Source organism: Macaca fascicularis, chromosome 3 (assembly GCF_037993035.2).
Source record: "Macaca fascicularis isolate 582-1 chromosome 3, T2T-MFA8v1.1".
Classification (NCBI taxonomy): Eukaryota; Metazoa; Chordata; class Mammalia; order Primates; family Cercopithecidae; genus Macaca; species Macaca fascicularis.
Genome location: NC_088377.1, coordinates 13,690,205 through 13,701,581, shown reverse-complemented (window position 1 = coordinate 13,701,581; position 11,377 = coordinate 13,690,205). Strand labels below are relative to the sequence as shown.

The window sequence follows — 11,377 nt, the reverse complement described above, 5'->3', positions numbered from 1 at the left end:
CCCCCTTCTTCTGCAGGTTTTTATTCTGGTCATACTGGCAGCTGATTAGGTTGTGTCCACCCAGATTGAGGGTGCGTCTGCCTTTCCCAGTCCACTGACTCAAATGTTAATCTTCTTTGACAACACCTTCACAGACACACCCAGGAATGATACTTTGCAGCCTTCAATTCAATCAAGTTGAAACTCACTATTAACAATCACATTAATTATGCTTCTTTTTAACAAATCTTTAGTGACTGCCCTAGAGTTTGCAATATACATTATAACTAATCTAAGTCCATTTTCAAATAACCATATACTAATTCATGGGTAGTACACAGGTATCTTAGAAAAGAGTATTCCCAATTTCTCCCTCTCAACCCTTATAACACTGCTATTACACATTTCATTTATTCATAACCCATAATCACCCAATATGTTGCTGTTATTATTATTTGGACAGTTATTCTCAACCTGATAAAGAACATCTACAGAAACCCTACAGCTACTCATAGAACTCAGGAAAGCACTTTCCTTATTATTACTGGTTTATATAAAAGATACAACTCAGAACAGTCAAGTAGAAGAGATACCTAGGACAAGGTATGGGAGAAAGGGGCACTGAGCTTCCATGCCCTCTCTAAGTGTACCACCCTCCCAAAATTTTAACGTGTTAACCAACCCAGAAGCTCTTCAAACTCTGTTTGTTGTTCAGGGGTTATTTATGGAGGTTACATCATGTAGGCATGATTGATGATTAACTCAATCTCTAGTCCCTCTCTCCTTCCTGGAGGTTGGGGTGAAGAGGGTAGGGCCGAAAGTTCCAGGCTTTACTGATTATCAGGCTTGGTCTTTTTGGTGACCAGCCTCCATCCAAAAGCTATCCAGGGGCTCACCAAGAGTAGCCTCATTGACGGGCGCGGTGGCTCACGCCTGTAATCCAAGCACTTTGGGAGACTGAGGCGGGCGGATCACGAGGTCAGGAGATTGAGACCATTCTGGCTAACACAGTGAAACCCCATCTCTACTAAATATACAAAAAAAAAAAAAATTAGCCAGGTGTGGTGGCGGGCACCTGTAGTCCCAGCTACTCGGGAGGCTGAGGCAGGAGAATGGTGTGAACTCGAGAGGTGGAGCTTGCAGTGAGCCGAGATCACGCCACTGCACTCATGCCTGGGTGACAGAGCGAGACTCCGTCTCAAAAAAAAGAAAAAAAACAGTAGCCTCATTATAACTCCTATCACCCCTATTACTCAGGAAATTGCAGGGAATTTAGGAGCTCTGGGCAGGAACTAGACCAGATACTTTTCCATGATAACACAAAACCCTTAGCATAGCAATCATCATGATTTTAAATTCCTCGTCTGATTTGCGAATTCTCTGCCATCTCTGAGTCTTATGTCTAAGCTTGCTTTGTCTCTTCCAGTTGTGCTTGGCGTTGTCTGCCTTTCAGCATGCCTTGTAATTTGTTGTTAAAAGCTAGATATAACATATCAGGTCATGGGAGCTGAGATAAATGGCCCTTTAGGATAAGGTGTTATGTTTATCTGGCTAGAGTTAGGCTGTGTCAAATGTTTGCTGCAGTTGTAGGTGTCAGAGGCTTCAGTTTTATCTAGTGTCCTCATTTTTGTCTCCTCCATTGTCTTTGGGTTTTCCTAGAAATGCCTTCTTAAATGGAGTTGTAATCCACCATTTTTATACTACAGAGTCCTGTTGATGTGGTGGTAAGATACTGTGAAGGCAAAACATTCTACAATCTTATGATTAATTCCCAGAGTTTTCTTTAATGGGCCTGAGTCTCTGGGCTACGACCCTCAGAGAAGTTTCTTAGCTTTTGCTTTTTTCCTCCAGTCATGATAGACAGGAAGGCTAGAGGGGGCTGAGTTGCCTAACTGCCCTTCTGCTAGGTCAGTTTAGGCTCTGGTAATGTAATTCCCCTTGAAGACAGGTTTTTGTTACGGAACACTCTGGGCATATCTCAAAATGGTTACTTTTCCACTCCCACTGGCCAGTCAGGAATGTTTCTGTGGTCTTTACCATGAGAACTTGGTAGAGATTCTTGGAGTAAACCTCAAACAAGTGGGGGAGTATCCCACTAAGACTGAGTACCCAACAGTGTTTAACTCTCAAGCTAGTCCACACGCAACTCCAGCAATTAGTCAATTACAATTTAAGTTTTGCTCTGATTTCAGAGGCTTCTGGTCCCTGTAAACTGTGATTCTTTGCATTTGTCTGTCTGTCTCTCAGTTTTTGCAATTTGCCCTGTGACTCAATTCACTAATACTAAAACAAAAAGAGTTGTTAATCTTCAATTTGTTCAGCTTTTCTTTTGTTGTGGGGAGTGGAGTGACAACTTTCAAGCTCTTCACATCTTGGGATAGACTGCATTTGCTTTTGTTTTGTTTTTTGTTTGTTTGTTTATTTTGAGACGGAGTGCAGTGGAGCGATCCCCGCTCACTGCAAGCTCCGCCTCCTGGGTTCCCGCTATTTTCCCGCCTCAGCCTCGCGAGTAGCTGGGACTACAGGCGCCCGCCACCACGCCCGGCTAATTTTGTTTTTTGTGTATTTTTAGTAGAGACAGGGTTTCACCGTGTTAGCCAGGACTGCATTTGTTTTTTAAAAATCTTTTTCCTAATGATATAAGTAAGGACATTTACTGTAGAATGTTTGGAAAGGAAACAAAATAAGTATCATCTACTATCATCCAATCTGCAATAAGTCATAGTTAAGGTTTTGATATAGTTTTATTTTTAATATATATGTTTATATAAAAGAGTCCATGCGGCACATGGAAATAAGTATTGGATTTCCCCCATTTTCAGAGGCTATATCTGTAAATTCTCTAAAACTGTGGCTGAAAATATTTTCAACGTTGAATGTCTTTTATAAGAAATAGGATCCTAGATGAGTTCCCTTCAGATCGTTTAGGGCTGGTGGGAATTCTGCCAAGGGTCACATGAAAGGCAGGACTGTGACATCCTCTTTATGATCACCCTTGTGCCTAGCCTTAAAGGAGTATCAGCAAATGTTGGTTGACTTCATAGATGAAAAGGCTCATTTTTCCCATCTACAAAAAGTATGAAACATCCTCCTTCTCCCTTTCCTAGGAGGCCAGAAAGCTGAGCGTGAGATTAAATACTCAGTTAAAATAATTTAGGTGGTTAGTGTATTTTTTTCCTTCTCCTCCAAAAACATATTAACATTTCCATTTTAGTAGCTGTAATGTTTAGAATATACATACATTTTACTTGAAAGCTGCCACATAGTCTATTTTGGTTTGGGGTTTTTTTGTTTGTTTTTTCGTTGTTGTTGGTTTTTTTTGTTGTTGTTGTTGTTGTTTTTTGAGACAGAGTTTCGCTCTTGTCGCCCAGGCTGGAGTGCAATGGAGCAATCTCAACTCACTGCAACCTCCACCTCCCAGGTTCAAGCGATTCTCCTGCCTCAGGCTCCCAAGTAACGGGGATTACAGGCGCCTGCCACCACGCCCGGCTAATTTTTGTACTTTTAGTACAGATGGGGTTTCATCATGTTGGTCAGGCTGGATCTTGAACTCCTGACCTCAGATGGTCCATCTGCCTCGGCCTTCCACTGTGCTGAGATAACAGGTGTGAGCCACCGCGTCCGGCCTCATAGTCTATTTTAGAAGCTGACAGGCTGCAAATAACAGGTAGACAAATTAATGAAGAATATCCGTCTTTCTGCCTATCCCGAAACACGTTGATCAGTGGGGGGTCGAGGGAAGGGTAGGAGTATGCAGGAGAGACCCGCGGAGAAGAGGGGAGAATCTACAACGGATAATGTTGTAGATATTTACAACATTTACTCAATGGTAGGTATTTTTATCCTCGTTTTATTGGTTGGAGAATTATATCATGGAGGTTTATACAACTAACAAGTGGGGGAGCCAGGAGAGAACACATTCACTCTTTAGTTGATTCATTCATTCATTCAGTCAACACATTTTTGGGACTCTTCAAAATGCCAGACACTATTCTATCCCCCGAGGACGCTTCAGTAAACAAAACAGCCCCGAATTCTTCCCCTATGGAGCTTTTTCGGCGAAGAGGGGATTGGTTAGGAGCTCACAATCGGCAGCAGATGCTTGTAAATAACCGGACTTTTTTGCATTCTCCTGCCGTGCCCCCGGCCCGGCCTCCGCCTCCGGCCCTGTTCCAGCCCCGCCCCCGGCTCAGGCCCCGCCCCCGACTTCGGCCCTGTCCCCGGCTCCGGCCCCGCCCACGACTCCCGCCCCGTCCCCGGCGCCGGCACGCCGCCTGCGCTCCCGGAGCGCTACTCGTAGGCCGGCGCTCGGCGCGCGCACTCACACTAAAGACGCTTCTTCCCGGCGGGGAGGAATCCCGCCGGCGAGCAGGAATCCCGCCGGCGAGCCGAACAGCTCCCCGAGCGCAGTCCGCGGACCGCCACCCGGCCAGGGCCGCTTTTGTCCCCCGCCCGCCGTCTCTGTCCGAGAGGCCGCCTGCGGGGCGCATCCCGACCGCGAGCGTCCGGTCCCAGAGTCGGGTGTGGCTGGGGCCTGAGGCTGGCATCTCTCGGGAGCCGCAAGGCGAGAGCTGCAAAGGTAACGCGGCATGGCGGGGACGCGGGAGCGGAGCGCGTGGCCAGCTGACTGGTGGGAAAACGCCGCCTCCCTGCAGCAGTTCCCGGAATCCCCTCCGGTTCCCTTTCGCTCTCCCCGACTCCTCCTCCTCCTCCCCTCCCTCCGCGTCCTGAGGATGCGGCTCGTGCGCCCTTCCTGTCTCCCGGGGCCCCACCTGCGACCCCAGGATCCCTCCCGGGCCCTGCCCTGCGCCCTCCACGCGTCGCCCCTGCTGGGAGTTCGCTTTCGTTGCGCCCCTCCACGTCCCACCCCGCCCCACCAAGGATGCCCAGAACACCGGACACTTGCCACTGCAAGATGTGAGTCGTTGCTAAGTCTAAGGGTCACATTCCTCCAGGTCCACCACGCCTTGCAAAACCGGCTCACCAGCCCAGTGCTCTGGTTTGGGATCTCCAGCCCGCCCCCTTGAGGTCCCCTGGGATTAGCGCCCCTTCGACCTGCGTCGTGGTCACCGACGGCACCGGGGCTGGAGTGGCCTACACCCCTCCGCATCCGCTGCGTGGAGGCAGGAGGGGGAAGGGGCGAGGGGACGTGGCCGCGGAGACAGAAGGGTGTACCCTTCCCAGGGTCGGAGAGGGAAGATACTGGGAAGATATTCCGCGAATATGGAAAGGCGATCGGCACTTGTGTTTCAACCCTGAGCAAATCAATCCGTTACACACAGTAGCGAGTTGACTCCATCAGCCAGTTTATTTGGTTAGCGGTGGTTTTATTGACTCTGAGTATTCTCACCTCCTTTCTTTTAACATTTTTTTCCCTTGTTTTGTTTAGCGGGATGTCTTAGAAACGAATATAGCATGTTTGGGTGTGGAGTTAGTGGTGGGAAGTGCCGGAGCTGGCTCAGGGAGACGTGGAGTTTCCCGTGTGTGCTAACTGGCCCAAGGGCTAAGTCCCACTCCTTGCCAAGGTTTCTCAGTATCCTGTCCACCGACCCCCAATCCACCTGTGCAGACTTGAGGGGGTGAGGGGATAGCAGAGACCCTATCAAAATCTACCCTAAGGAAAATATCCAATAAACTCCCCTAGCAATTAGGGCATAGCTGATAAGGCTTGATCTGTTTGTCTCAGAAAATGAGTTGAACTTGTCAGTTCTATTGTTCATAAAGTTGTTTTCCACAATTTTAGATAATCAAAAAACTACATGACTCATTTTTCTTAATATTTCCTCTAAAGTTTCTCATGTGTTTATTGAAAAGTTAAAGAAAATCTGATTTTGGTTCACATAATTTGACAATGGTGATTTGTTTAAAAGTCATTTCAAAAAGTATGAAAAGGATCATAACCCAAGAAGTACTATCTTAGAAGTGAAACATTTATTAAAATATCTATTCCATGGCTCACACTTGCACACTCAAAGCCACATTGGACTCATTTTTTCTGCTACCTTTATAAACCTTCAAACTGTTCAAGAGTCAATGGTATGTATCGTCTTTGATTATCAATCATCATGTTTTGTTTTGTTTTGTTTTTGACAAAGTCTCGCTCTGTCGCCCAGGCTGGAGTGCAGTGACGCAATCTGGCTCAATGCAGCCTCCCTCTCCTGGGTTCAAGTAATTCTCCTGCCTCAGCCTCTTAAGTAGCAGAGATTACAGGCATGTGCTACTACGGCTGGCTTTTTGTATTCTTAGTAGAGATGGGATTTCCACTGTGTTACCCACCCTGGTCTGGAACTTCTGACCTCAAATGATCCACCTGCTTAGGCCTCCCAAAATGCTAGTATTACAGACTCAATCATCATATTTTATCAAAGCTAAAACCCAGACTAAAATGCTGTTGCTTATAAGATGCACTTTCATTTTATGTAATGAAGTAAGAAAAAACACTGTCAATCTTGCTATGTCATGCCACCAGAATGAAAGCATTCTGATTTCAGAAATGCTCAAATGTGAAAAGAAAATGTGCATGTTATAATTTGTGAAATGTTAGTGAGTTAGAGCAGAGCTTGACGGCACTGGCCCTGAGGGTCCTTCTTCTTCCTTTGGAAGAATGAAACTGGGGGGTATGCAATTCAGGGAAGAGTAAAGGAAAAACAAGTAGTTGGCAGAGGAGGTTGGTGGACTTAGAGGTACAGAAAAGAGAAAACAAGAGGGAAAAAGATAGGTATGTATGATGGGGAGGAGTTCAGAGCCACCGCCAATTTTCTCTGGCCCCAACAGGAAAATGAGTTACCCCACAAACCAGGGTTTTACCATCTGGTACATGGGGATATCCATCAACATTGTCATTGGTTTTCATTTATTTGTTTTTAATTCTCAAGTTTAAAAAAAAATTTTAAAGTCAAGTATGTCTCAACCACCAGAAACTATAGTGAGAATTCTCTGTAACAAGAAAGAAGAAAACTGATCCAGTCTTTGTTTTTTTTTTTTTTTTTAAATAAAAGAAAGAAACTGAATCGCAACATACTTTGCTTTTTTCTTTTCTCGCAAAGGAGCAGTGGGCTGTTTCTGCTGGATGAAGGTGAGTGAGATGGGGGAAGGTTCACTGGGCACCAACTTTCCGAGCTAGAGAAATTGCCCAGGCTTTACAGAACAAGCTGGAATCAGGTGCAGTTGTAAAAAGGAAGTCAAGGTTTCACTCTGCCATATCAGTAGGAGGTGCTAAAGCCAAACTAGCACCAGCAAAATGAACAGAAATGGTAAGGGGGAAAAAAAAGGAAAGGAAAGAACAACATGGCTTGCAAGGCGTCTTACTAAAAACAAAGAATTATGCTTGGAACAGAAGAAATTCATTACCATTGCCTTACACCGTACAACAACTTGATAAAAATATAAATCCAGTAAAACAAACTCAAAGATGAGAAAATTGTAAATTGGAGATGAAAAGGAAGATTGCAGACCTAAAGGAAAATTGAAGACCATAAAAACATAGTGACAGAACAAATAAGTCAGGAGAAAGAACAGAAGAAATACTGCTGAAAATAAAAGTATTTTAATAGAAGAAAGCCCAGTAAGGAAGCCCAGTGAATTCAGCTGAAAAAGGGCAAAGATTAAGAAGAAAGAAGCAATTGTGAAAGACAAAATACAATAAAGAATTGGGACCACTGGAGTCCAAGACGTAGAGAAGTCAACAAATGGGACAGAAAATTCAAATAAAAATAAGTCCGAAGAAAGCTTCTTGAAATGAAGAAAAAATGGTCTGTAGGCCAAAGGAACATGCCATGTTCCAGAAAATGTCATATGGAATACAGAAGCACTAAGATAAACTACTTAAATTCAAAGAGAAAGAATTATTTAGGAATCTGAGAAGAAAAAGTAAAGGAGGGAAAAACAAAATCAAGCTGGCCTTAGACTTCAGTGCAGCATTACATGCCAGATTATGATGATTATGAGGGAACAGTTCCAAGGGAAAGAAACTTTTCGGGGCGCGGGGGAGGGGCAGGTATTTTTTTCCAGAAGAACAAAGGGAATTCAGCACCCATGAACTGTTTTTGGAAAAACAAAACTTGCTGGGTAATAAAATCCAGGAAATAGCAAATTAAGAGATAAATCAAAATAAAGAACTTAAAAGTAGAGAATGGTAAAAAGACTCTTGATGAGTATTTATTCTATTTAAATATAGAATTAATACATCTGTAGAAATTATGGGTAGGATAGAATGGGATTATAAAGCTAGACAAAAATATACAGCCAAAAAAAAAGAAGTCGGGGAGGAAGATGGAAGGAAATATGAGAATACCAATATTCTCTTCTTTCAAAGAATGGAATAGTAAATATGGTATAAAATTAAAAGGTGCTATGTGAATATGTAATACTGTAACTTTTAATATCTTTCGTAAGTTTTATTTAAAACCTTAGAGGGATATTGTAGGAGATTATACTTTCTTATGGACAAAAAAATTTAAATTTTAGCAACTCCTTTGACTTTATTTTAGTCTTTCCCCAAGTAACATTAAACAGAAACACTGTGTGTGTGTGTGTGTGTGTGTTTGTGTGTGTATGCATAGAAAGTTTTGTGGATTATGTTCACCTAATGTTAATGATAGTAATCGTTTTTACAGAAGAAAAAAGATATTTGAAAAATAAACTAGAATCAAATATGCCAAGATGTTAACAATTGTTGATGCTGGATGATAGGAATAAGGATGAGTGTTACTTTCTTCTTTGTACTTTTTCATATTTTTCTAATTTCCAGAAAAAGAGATGTAATTGTATTTGTCTAACATTTCTGAATCCAGTTCATTCATTATTCATTGCCTTCCTGGCAATATGCATCAGTCTGTGTCAGACAGAAGGAAAGACACAGACATGCTTTCTACCAGGAGACTATGAGGCAGCGAGTTCCCGGAGGGTTTTGTCCATCTAGGAGGAGTTGAAATTCAAAGAATCACTTCACCCAATCCATCCATTTGATCTGGGTCTTGAAAATTGGCAGGGTTTGTCTGGTCTCAAGGTAAATGGCAGGTAGAGCTTTTCTTTCAGAATGGAGAAGGCCGGAGTGTCACAGGGTGAACCTGTGACAAAATTGGGGTTCAGCCTGGGAAACCACATAGGTTGTTGGCTTCGCACAAGAAGGAATTCAAGAGCAAGCTGACAGAATAAAGTGAAAGCAAATTTATTAAGAAAGTCAAGGAATAAAAGTGTGGCTACTCCATAGGCAGAGCAGCAGCATGGGCTGCTCCACTGAGTATACTTATGGTTATTTCTTGATCATATGCTAAACAAACGATGAATTATTCATAAGTTGTCCGTGAAAGGAGTGGGAGTTCCTGGAACTGAGGGTTCCTGACTTTTTTCGACTATATAGAGTAACTTCTGGATGTTGCCATGGCATTTGCAAACTGTGGTGGCACTGGTGGGAGTTTCCTTTAGCATGCTAATATATTATAATTAGCATATAATAAGCAGCGAGGTCACTTTTGTCACCATCTTGGTGTGGCGGGCTTTGGCCAGCTTCTTTACTGCATCCTGTCTTATCAGTGGGGTCTTTGTGACCTCCTATTTTATCCTGTAACTAAGAATGCCTAACCCTCTGGGAATGCAGCCCAGCAGGTCTCAGCCTCATTTTACCCAGGAGCTACTCAAGATGGAGTCACTGTGGTTCCAACACCTCTGACAAGAGCAGGGCATGACCTGTCACCTGGAGCTCAGCAGGGCAGTAACTCCAGGAAAAACTGGAAAGGCTGATAGCCTTGACTTTAACCTAAGGAGCTTAGTGCATCGTCAGGCCACAGTGAGCTACAGACTGAGTGGACTACATAATTCGCAGGGCCCACCCAGAGCCAAATAAAAATGCAGGAGAAAGTACCACTAAAGGTACTAAAATATAAAGACTTTTCTTCCACAGTAATTTTTTTTGTTTGCTATTTAATATCATTCTAATTTTTAAAAATAGGCTGGGCGCGGTGGCTCACGCCTGTGATCCCAGCACTTTGGAAGGCCAAGACGGGTGGATCACAAGGTCAGGAGATTGAGACCACCCTGGCTAGCATGGTGAAACCCCATCTCTACTAAAAATACAAAAAATTAGCTGAGTGTGGTGGCGGGTGCCTGTAGTCCCAGCTACTCAGGAGGCTGAGGCAGGAGAATGGCGTGAACCCGGGAGGCGGAGCTTGCAGTGAGCCAAGATCGCGCCACTGCACTCCAACATGGGGGACAGAGTGAGACTCCGTCTCAAAAAAAATAAAATAAAAATAAAAACTTGAATTATTAGCATGAATATTGCAGTTCTTTATATTATGCAAAACCAGATTTAAATAAGAACGTTTAATTCATATACGGAATTATGAATTATACCAAGTTATACCATTAGGACTTTACAGCACATCTTGGGAGGTTCCCTCAAACTAGCCAGAAGGAGCAAACTGAAGCCAGACAGGAAGATTGCAAAGAGGAAGAGAGGGTCTCCACCAGGCACAGAGCCACCCAAAGGAGCCCTCCCTCAGGCACAGGGATACCGAGGGAGCTGGAGCAGATTCGCACAGGTCCCTGGGTCCCCTCTGCCCTGGTGACTCTAGGATGCGTGTACTTGCACCTGACTTCTAGGCATCCCCCTCCTGCTAGCTTCCCCTCGATCCAGCCTGGGGCAGGCTCTGGGGAAGTCAAGTCTTGCATCTCCCTTTCCCAAGCACCTACCATCCTAACCCACAGTGTAGTGGCCTCGTCCAAGGGTCTTTACATCTCTGCCTCAGGCATGCTAGGTACCTGGGTCAAGAGTGACCCAGAGACTCATCCCTGCCAGACCCAACCTCCAGCCAGCTGCCCTCTGACTCCAGTCCATGGGGCGAGGCTGGAGTGCTGGCCCTGACCTCTCCAGCATCTGCACCAGGAGAGCTTCAGTGGAATGTGGTCCCAGTTGACGCCCCATGCCAACAGCAGCAGCAGTTGTTAGACATAGAGAGAGAAGCCAGGCAGGGCCTGGGGTTCCTCTGCTGGGAGCCTAACCTGCAGGAGATGGGGAAGAATCCAAGTGTGAGCTGGGGCTCCTAGCACAAAACACACATTGAAAGATAAAATGGTTAAGAATTTCGGGACAGCCACAGGAGAGCCTTAAGCCAAGTGTAGGATCCTTCTAGCTGCAGGGCCCAGAGGGACTGAGACTAGCCATGCTTTAGGAAGACTCATCTATTTGTAGTCAGCAGGAGTTTTAAGGCGCTCCATTAATAATTTAGGCAGGATACCAAGATGGGATATTATATTTTCCAAGCAAGAAGAATCTAGTAATCAGGCATGTGGTTCCAAGTGAAGTATGGGTCACCAGAAAGCAAGGGAGAAAGCCATCCCCTGGCCCAGAGGGGGAGAATGGGACTTCTAAGTGTGTGTGTGTGTGTGTGTGTGTGTGTGT

General features: G+C 44.6%; 1 protein-coding gene across 15 annotated transcripts in view; it reads left to right on the top strand.

Annotated features, from left to right (window-relative positions):
* Window positions 1–3,268: 3,268 nt before the first annotated feature.
* Window positions 3,269–11,377, top strand: part of IFNAR2 (interferon alpha and beta receptor subunit 2) — a 37,199-nt gene continuing 29,090 nt past the window's right edge. For 5 of the 15 annotated variants that reach the window (XM_074034081.1, XM_074034085.1, XM_074034084.1 and 2 more), the window contains exon 1: window positions 3,269–4,558. In XM_074034081.1, coding sequence (XP_073890182.1) covers window positions 3,958–4,558 — 601 coding nt within the window. In that variant the 5' untranslated portion in view covers window positions 3,269–3,957. Of the gene's footprint in view, window positions 4,897–11,377 lie in introns of all 15 variants that reach the window. The other 10 variants (XM_045389267.3, XM_074034092.1, XM_005548813.4 and 7 more) reach the window with 2 other exon arrangements.